Source organism: Alligator mississippiensis, chromosome 5 (assembly GCF_030867095.1).
Source record: "Alligator mississippiensis isolate rAllMis1 chromosome 5, rAllMis1, whole genome shotgun sequence".
NCBI lineage: Eukaryota > Metazoa > Chordata > Crocodylia > Alligatoridae > Alligator > Alligator mississippiensis.
The window spans coordinates 33,782,749-33,806,272 of record NC_081828.1 but is presented as its reverse complement, the minus strand read 5'-3'; the positions used below and the strand labels follow the sequence as shown (position 1 = coordinate 33,806,272).

At 45.0% G+C, this 23,524-nt stretch overlaps 1 protein-coding gene across 2 annotated transcripts in view; it reads left to right on the top strand.

Moving 5' to 3' along the window:
• Nucleotides 1–1,774: 1,774 nt before the first annotated feature.
• The window catches only part of BCAR3 (BCAR3 adaptor protein, NSP family member), a 140,907-nt gene continuing 119,157 nt past the window's right edge, over nt 1,775–23,524 (top strand). The window contains exons 1-2 of one of the 2 annotated variants that reach the window (XM_019479038.2): nt 1,775–1,895; nt 13,890–14,004. In XM_019479038.2, the coding sequence (XP_019334583.1) occupies nt 1,806–1,895; nt 13,890–14,004 (205 nt within the window). In that variant the 5' untranslated portion in view covers nt 1,775–1,805. The remainder of the gene's footprint in view (nt 1,896–13,889; nt 14,005–23,524) is intronic. The other variant, XM_019479037.2, reaches the window with a different exon arrangement.

Genomic DNA, 23,524 nt, shown 5'->3' with positions numbered 1-23,524 from the left:
ATCCCTATGACATCATAATTATTTTCATTGAGCAGGAGGATGAGCTCCTCCTGCTTGTTCCCCAAGCTCCTGGCATTTGTGTACAGGCAGGCAAGTGTCCCCTGGGGGGCTCCTTCCTTGCCCACAGATTTTACCAGGGCTGGGGCAGGGGTGGGCTCCCTTAAGTGTCTTGACCCGCTGGCTTTGCAAGGATTGCTCAGCGGGCCAGCAGTGGCGGTAGTCCCCCCGTCCCCCAGTGGGCTTAGTTTAAAGCCCGGTGGAGCAGGTCAGCCAGTCTGTTTTGCCAAAATGCATTTTGGCTGGAAAAAATGGAAATGTTGTCAAACAGTTCACTCTAGCATTACTGAAATATGTTAGTTTGATCTTTTTGGAGTAGATAAAGCTGACTTAGGTGCTGTTCACACAACTGAAGAGGAGAGTGACGCTCCCTGATATAATAGAAAGAGCTGAACACTCCATGTGGAAGCCCATGATTCAAATTCCACCTATGTCCAGAATAGGGACTGAAGCTGAGAGATCCATTCTACCAGGACAGTGCTATAATCATGAAGTATTTCTCTGATTCAATTAATATTTAATTACTTCTACAAAGGGAAGGACTCCAATAGAAGAGGCTCAGTGACTCACTCAAGAATATCTGACAGCCGTACTGGTTAGGACATAGTCCTGAGAGGTAGGATTATCCAAACTAACTTTAATTTCAGCCACCAAATCAAAACACAAAATCTGTTCTGATGTTTTCACTTCAGCCACAAAACCAAAAAATCAACTATGAACTGCAGGCAGTGCAGCATAGTTGTCCCCCCAGTGGCATCCTTTAATATCCAGTGTGGGTGGTAGGTTAAAATAGCATAGCTTGTGAGCCAGCAGATAAACTAAGAAATGGGCTCTTGCATCTTGTAGCTGAGGACCAAAGCTGAGCCCTAGTTACAGGAAGAAGCCAACAAATATAAAAGTTCTTAGAAAGATTTCATTTATTGAATGTTCAAAATCAAGCTCAGCCAGTGTTCTAACAGAGCCCAATTTATATGTTGTTTCCCAATTATAGGATATTCTCTAACTGACTGACTTGTCTGTGAGTCTCTGATAAACACACACCACAAATTCCTATTCACTCTTTGTCCCTTATAAGCCACTCTGTCCCATTCACTTCCTCCACATTCATTCACATATCAGTGTCCCATTCACTATTCTCTCCCTCCCATACATTTTATCATTCAATTTACTAAACATTAAGGAGGGAATATGGCATGGTTTTTGGATGAGGATATTGAAGAACATTCTCCATGAATATAAGAACTGAGCATTTTTAGCTGATACTATAGCACTGTGGGCCTCTGTTCATTCATCTTCTTAAAAACCATGAAGGCTAAATGAAACACACAGAGCCTTTAACACACCCAGTAACATCAGAGTTACAAATGAAATAGTGAACTAAATGCAGACTTGTGGGCAGATTCTCAATTGACATAAATTGTCATGGTCCCATTGACTTAATTTATGCCTGCTGAGAATCTGTCTGTAAACCTCAAACTATGACCCTATTAATGCATAATTAACTAGTAACTCTACATTAATGACCTGATCATTTGAATTTCTTTAGAATTAATAGTACTACATAATCAAAGGAGCCCATTTGCTACTGATGTGCTACCTTCAATGCTGTCAGTTTTCCACTGTTATCTATCATTCATTAACTAGTTTCACTGAATAAGCAACTATGTTGTATTTGCCTATACACGAGATCTAAAAGCTGATTTTTGTTCTGCAGTCAAAGCATCGTGAGACTAGGGAAGTGACAGACGATGAAGCATTTATCGATTTCTAACTGGCTGACCCAGCTGGGACTCACAGAATACTGCACACTCTTTGATGAGCAGTATGATGGTGTAGAGGTAAGAAAATGGATTTTCAGGAAGATTGCCATGAAAGTTTCAAATCAGACTGACACAGTTAATCTCAGAGGTAGTAGGGGAACAGTTAGAAAATAAGAAATATGAGCTTTACATTAACACACAAATCTCAGGTGAACAGCTGAATTCTGGTTAGGATTTGAGAAAGAAAGAATTGCCCAAGTAATCCTTTATTTTTAAATTGAGTTTAAAGAAGATTGAAGAGAATATAAATTAATTATGGAAATGATTTGTTAGCTTAATGTTAGTTCCAACCTCCTGTAAATGCATAGCCTCTGAGAAAGACACAACTATGCAGGAGAACTTTAGAAAAACTGAAAAACGATCTTCACCTAACCTATTCCAAAAGAACTCACATAATTGCTGGACCATTGCAAGCTACAACATTACACTTACACTATCTAGTCTCTGCAACTGATTTTATTTTAGCCAAAAGATCAACAAACTATTATTGAAGCATATATTCCTTTTTTGCTTTGGGGTTTTAATACTCATAGTAAATACAAATACATTTCTTAACTGAATTCTTTCAAATATAAACTATTTATCAGTACTTCTGCTGGGAACTAAAAAAAAAGATAATTCAGGACAGTGTGTAATTTTGTGTGAACACAATGAAGTCCTACATGCATCTCCATGCAGAGTTAGGGTTTAAGGTCTTGAAAGTCTAATGTGTAATGCTTTGTGTCTACTCATTCATGCTAACAACTGTTGGAGCTGATTCTATTAAATTAGTACTTCTTTGCAATGTGTATTGTTGGCTGAAAGACAAAATGATTGGGGCTTTTATTTTTCATAATTTATGGATAAATAAACTATTCTTTCTCAAATTTAAGTAATGTGATTAAGCAAGACACAAACAGGATCCTGTTTCTATAATCAGCTTCTGTAAACTGTAATGCTTATTACCAGGAATAGTCCCATTAATTACTGTGCATGGAACTACTCCTAGTAGCAGGCAATATATAGTTATTTGCCTGATAGGCCTAAGGACAGAAAGATGAAAGCAGGGCTTTGTTTCATCTCAAACAAAAGTAGAAAGAACAAAAACACATTTTGTAACTGTTTGCTAAAACTTATTGCGAACACAGCCACTTTGCCAAAATGCAGCAGTATAGTCTATTTGTCCTGTACTAAGCAAAGCCTCTCAGTTTGTAACACTAAATCAGTGGTTCTTAACCTTTTTTGGGCTTGAGGCACCCTTCACTGGACTCAAGGCACGCCTTCATAACTTTTGTGAATTGACTGGCAACCAATTTCAAAAACTAATTTATAGTACAGTGCTGACCTACTTACAGAGGGGCCAGATAGTGGGGTAGAGGATGGTCAGACAGGGACAAGATTGAGCCTGTACTTATCTACTTATCTTATCACCTCTTACATATCCTCAAACCTTATATCTGGCACCCTTCAAGGTGTCACAACCCAAGGGTGTGATTTTTGTTTGTGTGTGCTTTGGTACTGCTGAATTATTTCCTGCCACTTGTAGCTTTCTTTGCAGGGTGTATTTCTTAGTTGCAAAAAGAGAAATGCACGGTGCAAGGAGTTCCCGCCATTCGTATTCAAATTTGCGTCCCACTATTGGCCAGTTCTAAATTATTCCTATGTGGCGGCCAGCGATTGGCTTGCTAGCCGTATAAGAGGCTTGAGCGGTTTCCGCCCAAGTTGGAGGACTCCACAACTATCAGGAGGAGGAGAACTTCACATCTCGTGAAGATCTCTAAGCGCTGCAGAGCCTATCGGACCCAGCGTGTATCTCAAGAAGGCTATAGGGGTCTGATTAGCCTCTCGCCTCTCCCCATCGCCGCCTGATCCCTCGACATACCCTTCCCTGCATGCAAGTTCCACGGAGCCTAGCAAACTTTGTGTGAGTGAATCCAGAGCTCTACCCGGGTTCAAGTCCTGCAGGTCTATCTTCCCGTCGCCGAAACCCCATTGCAACGTACTCTCGAGGTTTTTGTTCATCTTCCCGTCGCCGAAACCCCATTGCGACGTACCCTCGTGTTCTGCAGGTTCGAGTTTTGTTTTGTTTTGTAACGGCAACTCAAGCAAGTTTTCCTGCCTGCACCGCGACCATCTTCGGTGTAAGTAAAATACTCTTAAATCAACCACTAAGCGTCCGTGCCTAATTCTAGCGTGCCGCCTGCCTTCCCCGACCCGGCATGTCCGGGCTGCTGGCCACAGCCCGCCGCGCGAAAAAAGGGCCTCGGACCGCTCCTGGCCTGCACACAAGGGATCTGACAGGACCCTAGTGTTCCCTGGCACCCTATTTGAGAATTGCTAAATGGTTACACTTAGGGTGCAGACAGAAGTTACATTTTTCACATGATCTGGCCCCTGAAAGTGCTCTGCTGCCATGACCTAACGCATGTGGACAGCTGCAGAGTGCTTTTAAAATGGCTGATTGCATGAAAAATTAACCCTTGTCAAGTTTGTTATTAGATCAAGGTGCTCTGCTTTAGTGCACCCTAGAGAACTCGTGTTCCCTTGAGGGTTAATTTTTCATGCAGGGTCAGGGCTGTCAGCCAGGAGGGAGGGGGAAGCCAGCAGCACAGAGCTGCTAGCTTGTGTGGCCTGAACTGGAGGAGGGGTGGGAGTGTGGTACAGAGCGATCTCTTCTCACAAGCCTGCCCTGACCCCCCCCTCCCCCATCTTGGGTACTGGTGGGGAGTCAAGCTGGGCCTGCAAGGTAAGAGGGCTCCATTCCCCTGCACCCCCCTTCCCCAGCTCCAGCCAGGCCTTTTGAAAATGGCAGCAGTAGCTGCTGACTGCTGTGCCCAACCTGAGCTGGAGGAGGGGGTGAAACAGAGCTCCCTTGTCTCTTGGGTGTGATCCAGCTCCCCCTAGTACTCCAGCCAGAGTAGCTTGGTGGGGGGATTATGAGGCATGGGGGCTCTGTTCCACCCCCCAGCTCAGATCAGGCAAACCAACAGCTCCATGCTGCTTTCCCCCTCCCTTCTGGTTGACAGCCCTAGAGCTGAGAAGGGAGAATGAGGATGGGGAGAGGTGCAGTTGAGCAGCCTCCTTGGAGGCTGCTAGAGAGCACCTTTTGGCTGACCAAGGGCCAGTGCAGGCAGGCTTAATCCCTCTGACCCAATGGGTAAATGTCTGTTGTTCAGAAGGGGCTCTAATTTGCAGCGCTTTATGTAAAACACCATGAGTTAAAGCATGACCTGAACCCTTAGTAAAGTTAGAACAAATAGATAACATTTTTTTTTCAAATTTTAACAAATAAATGACATTATCTTGCATCCATTTGTGAATTTTAACAAGTTGTTTATGACTCTTGGCATATATTCACAGAATTTATATATTATACTATTAAAATAAAGTTTAATAACAAAGAACTGTTACTGAACTGCATCAGACTGTATTTTAACATTTCTATCAATATATTAACCTGATAACAACCACTAGAACTCCTTTTTATCCTTTGAAATTAGAGAAATCTCAAAGAGAAATAGAAAAATTTGAAAAGCATTGCTCAGTAGCCTGTTTGACTCCAGTCTTGTCTTAATGCTGCTTAGTAATGGGTAAGGGAATATCAAATGGTTAGGGCAAGGAATAGGAAGTCAGGAAACCTGTATTCTCATTCTCGTTCTGTCATTAACCTGCTGTGGCAAATTACTTAGGCCACAGGCACTTGAGTAGGGTATCCCAGGAAAATCCCAGCTGCCCTGACAAAGAAAAGGGTTGTGTCAGCCTTGTGAACTGAAGTAGATCTATCTTAATCCAGGAAAGTTTCCAATCCAGCATAGTTTTCTCCTGGGGCAACTGTATGATTGGGTTTTTGACTTAAGGTTACCTGTTTTGTAGCAGTTTTGTTCAGGTAGCCATGGACTTAGTTATTGTGTGCCTTTGTTCACCTATCTGTAAAATGGGGCTAGGTACAGACATTCTAAAAGCCTGAGGCAGATTCAAACTGATTTACCTGGGTTTGTCTAAGCAGACTAGGTTAGCCCAGGAGCAAATAGAACACAAATTTGCCTTTTCATGGGGGAAGCACAAAGGCTGCTGATACTAGCAGGTTGGAGGTGCTGCTGCACACAGCAGGTGCACAGTGCAATTGGAGGAATTGTGATTGCAGGAATCACACCGAGTGCCTGCTGCCACTGCCTGCAGTTCACCACAACTCTGAGGGGCCCAATTCTTCCTTCTTCAGTGCACTCCTCCCACCTACCTATGGACATTGTTTAAAGATCGAAAAATACTGAGCTACAGACACCCTCCCCCCATGGCTGACAGTTTGCCACAGGCAGGAGGTGGTGCTGGGGACAGAAACTTTGCTGGCTGGCTCTGTGACAGCCCAAAGGCAGGGTCCTCTGCATGCTCATCCAGAGCAGCCAAGCCCAGCGGAGTTCCAGAATGCCTCCCTGAAAGAAGAGGCTGGTGGGGGCCGGAAAAGGAGCCTGGGATGCTGGTGGACAGTGACCTAACATGAACTGATAGGGGATCTGGTACAGAAGTTCAATAGACAGATCTAACCTAAATTGATTAAGTCTAATACCTCATCGATCCAGGTCTATCTTAGATGAGGTTTCACTGTTTTTAAACTGGTCTGTGCGCCCTGATCTTCTGTTCTGTTACAGCAGTGATCACCAACCAGTGGATCTTAATCCACCAGTAGATCTTGAAGCCTCTTGCGGTATATCTTGAAGCCTCTTCGAGTCAATCCAAGGCTGGGGTGGGGGGCTGAGTGCCCACATGCTTACTCACGCGTGCCCCAGTCCAGCAGATCAGTCTGTGGGGGAGGGAAGGGGCTAGATTGAGGCCCCTGTGGTGAGGGACAGTGCTGCAGAGGCAGGAACAGGGATAAGTTGAGTGGGGCCCCAGCCAGGTGGGACTTACTTGGTGGGGAGGCGCACCTCCAAATAATTTTTTCTCCTTGTGCCTCAATCTGCACCCCCTTTCCCTTCCCACAGACTTACCTGCTGGGTGTGGGAGGGGTGGTGGAGATGATGCACAGTAGATCTTGGCTTGCTTTTAAATGCCAAAGGTGATCTCCTACTTAAAAATGTTGGAGACCACTGTGTTACAGGTATAGACTGGTTTCTGATCACTTATACAGGTTTATGTGTAATGTCTGTACCTGATCTTGGTGTAATACCTAAACTCACAGAAAAGTAGGGCTGGGAGAGACCTCAGGAAGTCATCTAGTCTGCTCCCTTCACACAGCAGGATCATCTTTGTCCAAACCTGCATTATTGGGATATTGTGAGGCTTAGCTAATTGATTGTAAGATGGAGGTCAGTATGGGAGTACAAAGTTTTACCAAACGTATTTCAGTTTTACACTTATTAACCCCACTGCAGAAATTGGACCGGAAGCAACATTAGCAGAAACATCATTTGTTATGGGGATCATGAAAGTACAGAATTCTGCTGAGCAAACACTGCTGCTTTTAACAAAAGCTAAGTTTATGCCTGACTAATACATGCTGCTGACATGCTAGTATATATGTAAATTGGCTGGAGTCATTCCTGACTTGACCTTCTGGCTGGCCAACCATATCTACTTGGGATTGTAGCATACAGGTCTTTGAGTTCAAGGACATTTCTACAGGTCTTTGAGTTCAAGGATGGCATCCTGCCTTGCTGCTTGTACAGAAGGCAAGAGGCTTTCTATGACATCTTTTTGTTCTTTTGAGCAAACAGAAGCAGCTAGCTTTTTAAAATTAAAGACAAAGAACAGCTGCTCTGTCTCTTCCTCACTGTGCTGCAATGCCAGAAGTCCTGTGAGTTAGTCTGAAGATCTCAAGCCCAGCTCCAGAAGTTAACTGGTAAATTCTGAGAAAGATCTCCCTTATAAGCATATATCTGGATGTCTAAACCAGGAGTCTTTTCAGTCTTCTATCCTAACTTTGTTGCAAGGATGTATGAACTCACAGACCTACCTTTAGTGTTCTGTACTATGCTCAGTGGTCATTGAGTTTATCAAGAATTGTGCACTGCACTGAACTCTTAATGCTATCAATAGGCATTTTAATTCTTTTGCAAAATACCACAAAGTCCAGAAACAAAATAAATTTGATGAAAGCATTATCTGCAACTGGAGACACCTCTAGGTTCCTATGTAAATGAATAACAATTTTTCAGCAGTCATTTTCCCCCAGTAAAATTTTACACAGACAAACAATAAGGTTTCAATTAAAAGTGATCTTATGGCACATCTGTTCTGCCTCTATATGAGTGTTCTTAATGAGTGCCAAGGGTAATCTGATAATACAATCAGAATAAAGATAAAAGGATTTAAAAAATAACCTAGAATGTGATAACTAATAAAAGGATAGCACTTTCCCTAATAAGCTAGGTCCCCAAGTAGAGACAAAATGCAGTATAACTTGAACCATAAAGTTAGCATGAATCATATAACAGTAACACAAAAGATCCCAATATAGAAACATGGGAGGACTCAGTTGACAGAGAGCAGTTTGAAAACAGATGCAGCAAAAATACTTTTTTAGCTTAATAGGCCTGAAAGCCTATGTAAAAAAAAATTAGCTTCAGCTCAAAACTGCAGCTCAAAGAAATAGGTTTAGTGGGCATATCTACATGAGACATTTACTAAGAAATTGCCTAATTAGCTCCAGGCTCCACTCCTCCAAGAATTCCTGCCCAGGCATATGAATCAAAGATCTGGGTGGCCCTCATGATTACACCGTGACCCAGGAGGATGACAGTTGCCACCAAATTAGCTCCACAGTAAATGTGCCAGCATCTACACATGCAGTGCTATTAGGATGGAGCAAAATATGGCCCGCAGACTGGATCTGGCCTGTCAGGCCATTCTATCCAGTCCACAGGGCTCCTAAAATATTTAGAAAATTAATATTTATCTGCCCCTGACTGACTGTCAAAGATGACAGGAGCCAGGAGTAGTAGGACCCAGGGGGAGCCAGTGGTAGAACTAAACAGCTGCAGCAGCAAGTCCAACCTGGCCCTGCCACCCAGTCCTCCCTCTCCCCCTCCCTCCCACTGAGGCCCAGCCGGAAGCCTCTGTCTATTGGGGGCTTCTGGAGACTTCTGGCCTGGGACTGTTCCTGCCTCCCTGCATTGTGGGAAATACAGATAAGAAGGAGCAGGGAGGGAGGCAGGGAGGACTGTGGGCAATTGCACCAGGCCTCAGGGCCTGCTGCAGCCCTGGAGCTGCAGCTGGGAACCACATGGTGCCAGAGGCCGACCAGTGGGTGGGTGGGTGGGTATAATAGTAAGGGCTTTGCTTAATGCTCATAGCAAGAGTTTTGTATGCTGACTCTATAGTAAGCCAGTAAAACAGCACGTAGCTTTTTGCTCTGTGAGCGTGACTGAACCATGAACCTAGATAGCAGAGTGTTGTAATACAGTAGAATGTAGTAAACACCAAGTGTGTTAGATCACGACTCATCCCCAAATTCTTAGCTTGAGATAACCAAATCCCTAGTTCAAGATAACATTATTTACTCCAGACTATATAAGCTGTACATTCTTAAGTTACGGAGAGTTCCTGCACTCTAGCAAGAGATCTTGCACGGAGCCCGGTGCAGGCTATCACATCCCCGAGATTGAGACACTCCGGGGCTAGGGGAACTATGCAGAGTAGCGGCTGCTGCCTAGAGCCGATGTGAAGTGATCATCCTCTCTGCTCTGTCTTATTGCCTGCCTCTGCAAGTATCCTTAAATAAAGCTTTGCAAAAGTGAAAATAACCATGAGTACATCCTTTGTTCAAGCGCAGAGAATCGTCTGAACCCAGTAGTTCATTCTAAGACAGTGGGGAAATGGCTGCAGCAGGTAGGGGGAAGGAGCAGTGAGCAGGCACATGGAGCACAGCAACAGCCAGGCAGGAGCACGGGCCCTGCACTGGTGCCCCAGGACCAGAGCTGGCGAGGCCCAGAGTGGGGCGGGAGGAGTATGGGGCTGGGCTGCCAGGGACTCTATGAAGCCAGGCTGGCTCCCTCCTCTCCCTGCTTGAGCAGTGCAGCCCAGCTCCATAGAGCCCCTGGCAGCCCAGACCCAGCACTCCTGCCACCCCACTCTGGGCCCTGCTGGCACTGGCCCTAGTACACCAGCGTGGGCCCTGTGCTCCCGCCCAACTGTTACTGTGCTCCAGGTGCCAGCTCGCTGCCACAGCCATTTCCCCGCAGCCTGCCACAGCCATTTCCTCACTCCTACCCCTGTCCGCTGCACTCCAGCACCATGTTGTTCCCAGCTGCAGCACTGGGAACCCAGGAGCAGCTGGGATGTGGTGCCAGAGTGACTGGGGGCGAGGGGGGCGGTGAGTGGCAGCAAGTGGGAGCACGGGGCCCATACCAGTGCCCCAGAGCCAGGAGTGTGGAGCCTGGGCTTGCAGGAGTGCTGGTGAGGGCTCTGCCTGCTGCAGGAGGAGCAGGGGCAGGCTGTGGGCAAATCTTCCCCTCCACCCAAACCACAACCTTCCCCAGCCACCCTCCCCCCACTCCCCACCACAAAACCCATACCCACCCACACCCCACAAATCACACACACACAGCCCCTCTCCCACACCTCACATACCCGTAAACCTATACCCACCCTCTTACAATATACAAAAATAAGACTTCATTTTAAACTACTACACTATCACTTCTATGTACACTACACTACACTAACACATATAAATCAGGACAATTTTTTTTTAAAGAAATTAATGAATGTTGTAGTACATGTTTAATTTTTAGAATATAATTTGGTATTTTTCTGGTTCAGCGATGGCAAAACGCCTTGATGAAAGGAGTAATTTCAGGGGGCAAGGAGAGGAAGTTCTGGTGGCAAAAGTCAGGAGTTAGAGGGCGGGACTTCTGGTCCAAGATGGCAACCAGGGGGTGGGGCACCTGGCAAGGGGCAGGACTACCCATGCAGCCCTTGATGGCTTGCCAAAACTTGGTAAGTGGTCCTCCACCCAAAATAATTGCCTGCCCCTGGAGTAAACTAACTGCTGTAGGTTAGTGCTTGTAAATACAAGTACTATCCTATGGCAGAGTTGTTTACAGTAACACACATGTAGATGCTGATGGGGTTGGTTGGGGCACAGGGGTGCTACAGTGCAGGGGCTGCCTGCTGGCTAGCCCTACACTGGAGCACCCTGGTGCCCCAGCCAGCCCCTCTGCAGCATGTTGAGCTGTGTTGCAGCAGCCTGACCCCACAGGTTCCCTGCCAGCCAGGGCTGGCACAATATGTGCCAGAGTTTATTGCAGCGCATTAATTGCACATGCAGATGCACCCAGTATGTCGTTCCAAATACAATAGGCTTTTTGAGTTTAGGGGCTTGAGTCAAACTTTAATTTTGCTTATAGTTTCAGGAGATTCTGCTCCTTTGTCATCATTGGGCAGTCCCAGCTCCTGAGCTAAGGACTTTGCTGAATCCTAGCTTAGATATTCCAAAATATCCTTATCTTTCAGCAAAAAAATAATCCTGTTAAAAGTTAATGGAAGTACTCATGCTCAAAGTTAGGCATGTGCTTAAGTGCTTGACCTAAGGTTTAAAGTTGTTGGAAGTCTTAGTAAGTGCTTATACAGTATCAACTTCCTAGCATTTCTTTTAGTAGTATGGAGCATTTTCACAGGGCTTTTTATTTTTACAGCAGAGGTTATGATCATCCCAATTTCTCAAAGGAAACTGAAAGGTATAGAAAGGTTATATGATAGATGTAGATAGGTTATGATTAAGAGGCTACACAGTGAGTCTGTGACAATGCTGAGACTTGAAGATTCATAGGTTCATAGATTGTTAAGGGCTGGAAGGGACCTCAGAAGATCATTGGGTCCAGCCCCCTGCACCAAGCAGGAAAGACAACTAGTGTCAGGTGACCCCAGCAAGGTGCCCATCCAGTCTCCTTTTGAAGATTTCCAGGGTAGGTAATTGCACCACCTCTAGAGAGAGCTTATTCCACAGTCTGAACACCCTAGTTGTGAAGCAGTTTTTCCTAATGTTGAGCCTGAAATGGTCTTCCAGGAGTTTGTGGCCATTATTCCTGGTTTTCCCCAAGGGTGTCCTGGCCAACAGCTGTTCACTGAGCCTTTGATGTACTCCTCTGATGTAGCGGTAAGCTGCTACTAAGTCCCCTCTGTCCTTTCTTTTTCAGGCTGAAGAGTCCCAAGTCCCTCAGCCTTTCCTCATATGGCTTGCCATGCAAGTCTCTGATCATATAGGTGGCTCTTCTCTGGACTCTCTCAAGCTTTACCACATCCTTGTTGAAGTGCAGTGGCCAGAACTGGATGCAGTACTCCAGCTGTGGTCTCACCAGTGCAGAGTAGAGCAGGAGAATCACTTCCTTGGTTTTGCTGGAGATGCATCGATTGAGGCATGCCAGAGTATTGTTGGGCGTGCTGGCTACAGCGTCGCACTTTTGGCTTATGTTCATACTGTTGTCAGTTATTACCCCTAGGTCCCTTTCATTCATAGTGCAGGTCAGTTGAATGCTCTTCACATGGGAACCTGAAATGTATTATGGGATTCTTGAATAAGGCAGGAGTCCTCCAGGTAGAAAATTATTCTCCCTGAAAATCATGGCATCTGTGTATCATTCTCTGCTGCCACAGAAGTACTAGTTTTCCTAACACTACTCTAAAATAACAGAGTTAATAAAAGACCACATTGTGTAACCACCAGCATATGTTGTCTAGTCCAGACTTGTAAACAGCTACTGTTTTTGTGTTGTCATTCTTCATGTTTGGTAAAGGCTAAACAGCAGAGAGAGATTCTTCCCCCCACCTCCTTTTTTTATTTGTGTGGCATTTTTGGATGGTGGGGAAAGAACCTGTGTCAGTAATAAACATGTCTCACTTATCTGTGGATTGAACATTGATATTTCCTCTTTTTGGTATGTGTAGTAAGGGAAAAAATAAGCCTAATGGTTGCTTATACCACTTTGAGGGTCATTAGGTCCCTTGCCTGTTGTTGACATATCCATGTCAACATTGGTTGTGCATCTACAGTAAATAATTATGTGATCTGTGTTTTATGGCCCTAAAGTTGAGATGCCAGGTCTCATAAAAGAGACTACTATATATCAGAATGTTGTGAGCACCACCTGGTAGTAGCAAAAAAGGAGTAAATTCTAAAAAACAACTTTCATATGCTCCACAGACTAAAGATAAAAAGAGTTTAAAATAGAACAAGGAAAGGAATTATATATTACCTAACGATTTTCTCAAATTGCAATGCTTATTTGTTTATTTTCTTTGAGAGAGGGTAATATAAAATTGTAGCAATCTAGACTTTCATAAATAATACTCATAGTGGAGAGGAGATAAGCAATCAACCTTGATTATCTGACTCTCCATTGTTCAGAAATCCGTGTCATCCAGAATAGGGTCATGTCCCCTGATGGTTGTTAATTACATTGAGTATTTTGTTTACCCAAAGCCTTTATTTCCAATATTTTTATGTCCACCCTAATTGGGTTAGCAGTGCACCTTCCACCATTAATGTATGTGAAATTGGTGTGTTAATGAGGTGGGATTTTATTAGAAGAGTCAGCCTAGTGAAAATTTCCTGTTTTTGAACTGTAACAGCTGAAGAGAAAAACCTTTTCTCATTTTTAAATATATCCAGCAGAGTACAACCAAAATTAAATTAGCAAAATCTTTGCCCTTTGATGTGTGTTGAGAAAATGCAGAGATAGTAAGTGGCACTTTTGTTCAATATGACTGGCTTTTTAAGGAAAAATAATTTAACCCGTATAAAATTATATTGGTCCAATGGTGAGTTATAAAAATCACAGAAATATATTTGGATAATTAAAATATTATCTTCTTGGTTAACTAGTGTTGTATTTGCTAAGGACATTATTAGATCCCTCCTGCTTCACTGACAGAAATTATCGTTGCAAAGGGACATCACATAATGCATAATTTTTTTCCTAAATCTGTCTCCTTTTACATCTGTAGGCTAAATAACAGCAATCTGGCTGAAAGATTTGAATTTTGCTGTTGGACTAATAACCTTCTATAGCATGTATTTTACTCTGGGGTTTGCTGCAGGATTTGCTCCATCTGACAGAAGTTGATCTTAGGAAAATGGGAATTGAGAACCAAATCCACCGAACACACATAATTTCCAATATTTTGCTGCTACAGGAGGCAGAAAGAAAAAGAGGTAAGACATCTATGTTGTTCCTTAAAGGCTAAGGAAGTAGATTAATATAATCTTCCAGTCATGAGAAATGAATATGGTGATTCAACCTAGGGTGTTGCTTCTGGTCAGGGGCTACATTATTACAGTATTCAGACATTAATTGTGAGTGGCTGAAGGTTAAGCTATTTGTGAGGTGTCCAAGGGTTCAATAAGCCACTCTCATTGCAGTGATTTTTTTTTTTATTAGAAGAGGCCGCACATCCACTTTAATTTCTATTGCCCTCACTGTTTTTATCCTAACAATAAGACATGGTAGTGTTAACAGACCGTTTAGCTGATGAAAGGCTGAGTCATGAATTCCTCTCTCATTTAGAGTGACTAAAAGGTCAAGACTGAACAGTATTCAGCATATGTCACTTCAGCTTTATGAGAAAAGAGGCAGTAAACGCAGCAGTACTGGTTTAAAGGAAGAATTAATAACAAAGGGATTCCCTTCCCTCCTCTTGCCATGCAGGAGCATGTTCTGAAATGTTAAGATTTAATTAAGATGCCTTTTGTTGGTTTTGATACTGAATCTCTTTCCCAACTAAGCGTGAAAATTCAGCTCTCAGCTCTTCCAAATGTTCCGAGTGGAGGGACAAAGCAAGATATCACTTGTAAGTCTTTACAAAGGATCTTTTAACATTTAGTTACTTTTGACAATAAGATCTGTTTATGATGTAGTCTAATCACAATAATTGTAAAATATCCTGGTCATTCTAAGGTTCTCTCAGACTGCACAGGAATCAACATTTTATCTTACTGTTTCTTTCTTTCACTCCCACTGAAGTGAGAACACTTGGTTGGGGCTAGAGCATGTGGAGGAGCAGAGTCTTCACAAACAAGTTTTTATCAGTACTAGAGTTTATGTTTGGAAGTAACATGTAGTGCAGGGGCACTGCAAAGCAGTTACATACAGCCAGATGTGTAGAATATTTCTCTGACTTAAAAAAACAGTTATAGAACATTTATATAATTCAAATAAGATCAAAGAAGAATAGTTTATTAATGTTCACAAATGCAGAGAATAGAGACATTTAAAATGAGGACTTGCCATATCTTATTTTGTGTCCTATGTGATGAAGAGCATGATATAGTGTACAACTTGATTACAGTATTTTAGTGAAACTGGGAGCCCCCTACCATTTCCAGTCTTTTAAAAAAAAAAAAAAAAAAAAAAAAATTGTGTGACCTTCCTCATACTGGAGTGGTGAATGGATTATTTGTCCCTCTTTGAAACACAGTAAAGGGAAGTGAGTATAAGCAGCATTTGAGAACTCATTTAGAGTCCTGTATCCAATTCTGGACTCCATACTTAAAGAAAGATGTGGACAAATTAGAATGGGTCCAGAGAACAGCAGTAAAAAATGATTTGTGGTCAAGAAAACCTGAAATAAGGAAAGGTTGGAAAAAAAAACCCCAAAATCAGGATTATTTCTTCTAGAGAAGGCTGAGGGGAGATTTGATAAGTCTTCAAATACAAAAAGGGAGCTTTAGGTTGGATATTAAGGAGAACTTTCCAACTCACGGTAGTTAACCACTAGAACAGATTATCTAGAGTGATTGTGAAATCTCCTTTGCTGGATGTTTTTCAGTGCCAGTCAGATAAACATTTGTGTGGGCTGGTTCAGACAGGGGGGATCCAGCTTTGAGGGGGGGGGCTTGGCTTAAATGACTTCCTAAAGTCCAGACCTATTTTTCTATGATTGCTTGGCTTTCAGAAGGGGCTGCTAGATCTTCAGCCACACAATAATTTGGTGTATAAGTATTTACAGATCAGTTCAAGCAGCTCAATGGTGCCTGCTAAAATAACCACAATTTTAAGATTGTACAGCTAAACATGTGTGGCTAAATATATCCCTAGCATAATGCTGAAGGCTTCAATGAATCCGAACTAGATTTAAGCATTTCTGTCCTGAGGTAAAGCATATATTTTATGTCCTCTTGACATACGATCTAGGCCTGTGCAAAGCAGCTAGTATTCGCTTCGGATTCGGTTTTGGCCAATTCAGGGGACAGCAATTCGATTCGGCTATTCGAATCACTGACGCGATTCAATTTGGCCAAATCTGATACGGAGATTTGACACCAGCCGAACCTCCAAATCATACCAAGCCAGGCCAGGCCCATCCCACACCCCTCTCCCAGCCCAGCAATGGCTGCCCAGCCTGCCCCAAGTCCCAGCACTTGCGGGGAAAAAAAAAGCCCCTAGTAAGCAGGTGCTGCTGGGTGGGGGGCAATCCCCACCACCCCACGCTGCATGGGGGGCTCTGCACAAGCCCCCTCTGCCCCACTCCCCCAGCCCCCTCACAGATGCCCTGCACAGGCCAGCTCTGGCCCTTTAAGAAAAAAAATAAACCTGAAGAAACCCTGAGACACCACTGCTGCTGGGGGGGGGTGATCCCCACTGCTCCCCACCACATGGGGGCTCTGCAGGAGCCCCCAAAGCCCTGAGGCTGCACCAGGAGTGGAGAGTCCCAGGGCTTTTCTTGGCTTTTTCTTAAAGGGCCAGCGCCCCAGCAGACAGGGCAGCCATGGGGAGAAAGGGGGTGTTGAGGGGGCTCATGCAGAGCCCCCCATGCAGTGTGGGGCAGTGAGGATCACCCCCCACCCGCAGCACCCGGTGAGCACTGGGGCTTTTTTTTTTTTTTAAAGTAATGAGCTGGGGTGGGCGGGGGCAGCCATGGAGGGGCTGGGGGAGTGGGCAGGGGTTGGGGAGGCTGAGGGAGTGGGCAGGGGTCCCCCCATGGTCCCCTCCCCCAACCCCCGCCCCTCTGCTTCTAGTACTTACCGGCTCAAAGTGGTTACAGCTCCCTGCTGCAGCCACTGGGGACTGCCCAAATTGTCAAAGCTCTCCAAATCTTTGCCGAAGATTCAGAGAGCTTTGAATCGATTCAGACTTTTAAATTGGTCCCCTGATTTGATTCAGATTCAGCAATTCAGCTACTGAATTGGGCCAAATCTCCTCCAAATCAAATCACCACCTGAAGCTTCGCACAGCCCTAATATCATCCTGTTACCTTGTCAGGTTTAGCAGTGAAGTGCTAGAGTTTCTACAACAAAGTTTCAATAAAAATGTTCTGGAAAACTAAAAATAATTAGGAGTACAGTTGCATATGTAACTGAAATACTTGAGTATGGAGCCAAATTCATCCCTTGAGTTACTCTGTTGACACTAGCAGAGTTCTACCAAAGATGAATTTGGTCCTGTCACGGCGGGGTCCTACAGGAGGGCCGTGATCTCCTTAAGGCCCCCTCTTCCGTGCCAAGTCAGCCCAAGGGCACCCTCCAATTCTCGCCCACCACATCTTTGATAGTTTAAATTGGTTGGGAGGCTGCCTTACGCCCTCTCGGACACGTCTCTATGTTTATTCGGACCCCATGGTTTCCCAGACTCCTCATGGGTCTTGTCTTACAAATGGGTGCTTTGGGGCACCCTAGCCTTATGGGCTATGCGTGGCTCCAACCACCCCCAATACCACACCCCAAGCCTCACAGATGGGATAGATGTTGGTCTGTCTCTATACATAGACTGCCCGCTCTCTGGGGCCTCTTCTGTACACTCACCCACTCTCTGGGGCTCTTCGTGCCCGCTCTGGGTCTTCTCTAGAATACTGCCCTTCTCTTGGGGCTCTCTAATGCTGCCCTTTTCCTAGGGCTCTCTATGCCCACTCTGGGCCTTCCCTGTAATATCGCCCCTCTCAGGGGCCTTCCCCATGAAGCCGCCCCTTTCCTGGGGACTTCCGTGCCCACTCTGGGACTTCCTGGCTGAGTCACCCATCTCTCAGGCCCACCGCACTGCTACCCCCTTTCTCCAGGGCTCACCGCATCACTACCTCCTCTCGCCGGGGTTTACCGCAGTACTCCGCCCTTCTCCAGGGTTTATCACAGTACTATGCCTTCCACAGGGGCTCGCCACGCCCGCCCTGGGGCTTCTCAGTAGTACCCCTTCTCTGGGGCTTGCCACACCCACCCTGGGGCGTCTCAGAAGTGCAACCCCCCTTTCTGGGGTTCACCATGCCCAATTTCAGCTACTCAATATGGTCCCCTCTCTGGGGCTCACCATGCCCACACCTGGGCTTCTCAAAAGTGCCCCTCTCTAGGGCTGGGGTCTATACACCCCATATGCTGTGCCCTCCTGGGCACCAGGGTCCTCACACTCCGCTGTGAGGCCCCTTTAAGGATACTGCACCCTCACTGGTGCCGGGGTCTCCACACCACTGTGGGTCCCTTTATGAGTATGCAGTGCCTGCTCTGGCACTGGGGTCCTCACTTCATTGTGAGTCCCCAATGAGGATACTGTGCCCTCACTGGCACCAGGGTCCTCACACTCTGTTGTGAGTCCCCAATGAGGCTTCCTCCAACCCCTAATAGCCTCACCCTAGCCACCAGTATAATACATAACAACACAAACTCAAGCCTCCTGACTATAACTCAAACATACACCCTCTGGCTATAACAACATTGCTCAACTCTGATCAAGCTGTACTTGCTGTTAGGCTTCTTCTCACATCCTAACTCAAGGAGCTCAAGCTCCTACCCCTCTGACTGCTGGCTGGGAACTGCCAGCCTGGCCTCAGCCCTGGGCTTTATAAGAGCCAGCCTCTGCCTCCTACAGGCAGCTGACCGCTGGCAGGTGTGGGTCATTTGCTCCCTCCAGTTGCCCTGGCAACCCACAGGTGGGCTCCTATTCCCTGCTAGGGCTCCCTATGCACTGCCAGAGCTTTTCCTCTGGCAGTTTCTGCCCTCTAGGAGCAGGGCACCTCAGTGCTCTGCGACAGGTCCATTATGTGAAAGAAAAGCTGTAAAACAGATCATTTCTATTGTGAAACGTGACTGCAAACTGTTCTGTTTTCACAGTAGGGACTAATGGTGGTTATCTGGTCTCCAGCCTATTATGAAGTATTTTTGTTTTGTGTCTTGTCTGATGAAGTGCTGTGTCTAGGAGCAAGACTAGCTAATCAGTTACATAGAAAGCACTTGTTTTTCAGCATTAAACAGCACTGAAGTCATCCAGTAGTAGAGCATTCCAGTGTTTTATTTTTCCTTCTGTTCTCTTAAATAAATGTTAATTTCTCACCAAGGTTACATAATTGTGTAATAAACAGAACAAATATATTGTTCTGCTCATTCTTTGAACTTAAAAAAATCATGAATTAGCACTGTACTTGTTGCTCTGGGCACTTTCCATGTAAAACTAGATGTGATAAGTTACTTTAGGGTATGGACATATGAACATTGTACTGTTGGGTAAAAGAAGACAGGGCTATGTATGAGTTGCTCTGCAGACTCTGCCTGTATCCATGGCCTACCCTATGGTAAATGGAAGTTAAATTGTGGTATCTTAATCTTAATGAAAGAGGGGTAATTTATCACAGATTAATCTTTCATTTACCATGGAAATTATAATGCATGAAGGTAACTGCCTGGGAGCAGATGATGCATTGTAAAGCCCCACACTTTTTTACCCTAAAGGAAATTGATTGTATGGCCATACCTTTAAAATGCAAGCACACTCAGAAAATAGGTTTTATTGAATACATAGGCATGTCTTCAAAACAATGATAATTCATTTTTTAAATACTGTAGTCCATTTCTTATTGTTTAGGAACTTAAATATGACTCCACTCAATACCATCAGTCTTAGCAGAACAGGACCCACTACAGCAATTGCAAAAGTTGAATCGAGGAACCCACTTGCTCTCATGAGAGGAGCCTTGCAATTCTGTTTGCGTCCCAATACTGCTTCTCCCCAAATCCTGATTATCTGACCTCAGAGTTTTCCCAAACCTTCAAGGGCAAATGACCTGCCTCATTTTTTTGAAAACCAAAGTACACAGGAGAAGGGCTCTTCTGCATCTGTCAGCCATTTGTGTGCTTCCTGACAAAAAGTAACTGACTCACTATTTCCTATGACTATTCAGTCTAACCAAGATGAAATAGCAATGAGGTGTCATATATTTGGAGTCAGTAATTGTTCCCTTCAACAGTTTCTTTGGCTGCCCACCCTGCAAGGCCTATTCTCTGCTACTATTTGGCTCCTTGATGTTGCTCAGAAAATGCAGAGGAGGTGAAAAACAGTTGAATGTTTCCATTCTGCTGCTTGCAAGGGAGTTCTAGCATTTGACAGAACATGATGAGGATGTAGCTTAGTTTGCTGGGTCCTACACCAGGTGCACACTCATCCCTCTGTAGCTTTCAGATTAGACAACATAAAACAACAAGCCAGCATAGCCAGAGCATATTATATAGAGGTGTGCAAAGCAGGCAGTATTCAATTTGGATTCAGATTCAGCCCAATTCGAGGGACAGTGATTCAGTTCACTGATTTGGATCACTGTCCTGGTTCAATTCAGCCAAATCTGAATCTGAAGATTCTATTCCGATTCAGAGACTCAGCGATTCAGCCATAGACACAGCTTTATATGCAGGGACAAAGTGTAGGGGGTACATGCAGGTGCATGTGCACCCACTGCACGTGGCGGTGCACGCCCTGCATAAAGGTGCCGCTGACACTGTCAGGGGTGCCTGCAGGTAGTTGCCTCTCACCACCCCACCACCATTCTACAATCGCCCCTGGCCACTGCTGGCCCCCTGCCCCTCCTTGCCACCGACAGTGCCAGCAGCATCTGCGGGAGCTCCCTGCTCCCCCCTGCCGGGCTCCTGCCGCCACAGGCACAGATGTGCCCCACCCAGCCACCGGGGGCACACGGTGTTCATATTTATATATACATTTTTTTTTTTTTACGTACCTTGAGGTACCAAGTGCTGCTCATGAATGCTGAGATGATGGGGTGGATGGAGCATCCCATGGGAGTGTGTGTGGGGGGGTCCCCTGTGAGCTCATCTGAGCACACAGGGCACCTCCCTGTGCTCCTGTGGGATGCTCCATCTGTCCCACCATCTCAGGCCTCTAATGGTCATGCCTAGACCCCTTCCTGTCCCTACTGCCAGGTTACCTACAAGGTTGTGGGGGTTGGTGTTATAAGGCACCCCATACTCACCTTTCACTAGGGAGGCAACTCATATGGCATTTCATGGGGACCACACCACCACAGGCAGCCCCACCACACCATCCTACCCTAGCAGGGTGTAGTTTTCTATCATTCCCCAGAACCAGGAGCCTCCTACCATCCCCATAGCTCCTGCCTTTACTTCCAAAAATGTTCTGAGCAATTGCTCAGCCAGGTGGTTTTCTTCCAGCTACCAACAACAGACTGCTGGTTCAAACCTGAGGGCCTGAGCTAAAATAGAGGCAGCTCAGCTCTCTCCTCCAATCCCTTGGTTCTCCTGCAGTCATGTGACCACCTTGTCAGGGCTGGCCTGCACCTGCCGGCTACTCTCAGCCCTTAAAGTGGCAGGCACCAAAGGTGCTCTGCCACATTTTGATACACATGAAATGTTTATATAAATAGTATAAGCACTTTATAAACATCTTATAATTAGTACACTTAAAGTGTCTGTGTATGTGCATGCCATAATTACTTATACATTTTTTTTCTATGGCTAGTTGGTTGAATTAGCTCCCTACAGGAGTGTATTCAGGATTCAGCAAAGTGGGGTGAAGGAGTAGCAACCTGCTGCAGGGGTGGCTGCATCTCTGTTCACAACCTCCATCCTCTTCCTCCCACCCCACTGTGTGAACAGACCAAGCCTGGGAGCCACCAGCAACTTTTTAAAGTTGCCAAAGCAGCTAAGAATCCCCACACCTTCCCCTCAATCCTCAGAGTCAGGTCCTCTCCCCTCCCTTTCCCCACTCACCATGGCTGTATTTCCTTCCAGTCCAGGGACAGGGGAAGCTTCAAAGCCACTCCTGTCTACTCCATCAGGGCTGCATAGAAGCTGGGGTCAGCTGGGACAGCAACAGTGCCAGTGACCATGGGTGGTTCCCCCAATCTGTCAGGTCCTCTCAGGACCAGGCAAGGGGAGGGGGAACCCACTATGCATCTCCACTGCTGTTGTCCCAGCTGAGCTCAGCTCCTGTGCAGCCTGGCTGGAGTGAACAAAAGTGGCTCTGAAGTTTCCCACCAGCCACATGGCAGGGAAAGCAGCAGTAGGAGGTGGGAGAGGGAAGGGGAGGGGAGGGGAGGGGATGTACTTCTGAGCCCAGAGGGGAAGAGAGGAGGGATTCTCACCTGCTTTGGAGACTTAAAGAAGTCTCCAGAGGCTCCTCCAGCATGGTCCAGTCTGAAAGGCAGGGGATGCAGCTGTGCCCCTGCACCTGTTCTGGATCTGCCCCTGAGCCACTGCATTACTTGTGGCAAGTTAGGTTGCTATGTTTTGTGGTTGTGTGATAGGCTTATCCATGGAGTGTTAGTAATATGTTAGACAAGTATTTGCTTGGGATGGTTGGATAGGGATGATCATGTCACAGGCAGGGGTTTGAACTAGATGACCACCAAAGGTCCTTTCTAGCTCTACTTATCTGCAATTCTATGGATCATGGGTGAAAAGCAGCTGTGAGGTAAAGGTAAAGTGACCACAATCCAAAAGCAGAAAAACAGATTTTCCTTAGGAGAATTCAGAATTTTAGAAATTCTTTTTCAATGCTATTATTTATTCAGGCCAATTATGGTTAATAGCAATATACAATCTAATTTTATTTACTGAATTCCTTTAGGGAATATTGTAGGAATAAGATACAATATCAATATTATCTAAATTTCTTGTCCCAAAAAAAATATTGAAAACTTTATCTGAGAGGCTCTCTATATAAAGTATCTTTGACTTTTTGATTTATATTTATGTGTTCCTGTAGACACAATTTGCTCTTGTAATTGAATTAGTATTTAGAACTTGTATGAGGTTATTAGCATAGCTGATGAAAAGAAGGCCAACTTTGACAGATTTAAACAAACGTAAGCATTGTCATATTTTACTACCTTTGAATATCAAGCATGACCAAAAGCTTGAATTAAATAGAATGAAATTAGCATGCTACACTCTCCTGCTTTCAGTGGGGAAAGCTATTTTACATTAAAATAGCTTCTTAAGTAATGGTGCCTTCTGGTTTTGTATTTCTGTTTCTTTTTTTGGTGGTATCAAATTATGTACACATTTCTCTTTTCCTGCCTGCTCTTTCATTCAAGATAAACAGGGTAGAAGAGGCCTGATGTGTTATTAAAAAGGGAGATGTGTGAACAGTAATACTTCTTTCTATTCATGTTTAATGCAAATTACCTATGGACACTTGTACATGTGATGATGTGGCCATGTACACGTGACAAAAAGTGTTGGAAGTTGCCATTTGTCTAATATAATGGTGTCACCATGTACATGTGCACAATTTTTTTTCATGTCAAAATTTCTTTGAGCATGGCAACTTAGACTTCCTCTGATGTATTTTAGTTTGACCAGGCAAATTGTCCTGTTGTGGACAAAAAATCATGCACGTGTACAGACAGCTCCTGCTGCCTCCCCATGATGCCATAGACATGGGCTGGCTTGCCCCTGGGCCAGTGTGAGAAGGTGGCAAGAAGGTGGCTGCATGTGCTGCTGACTG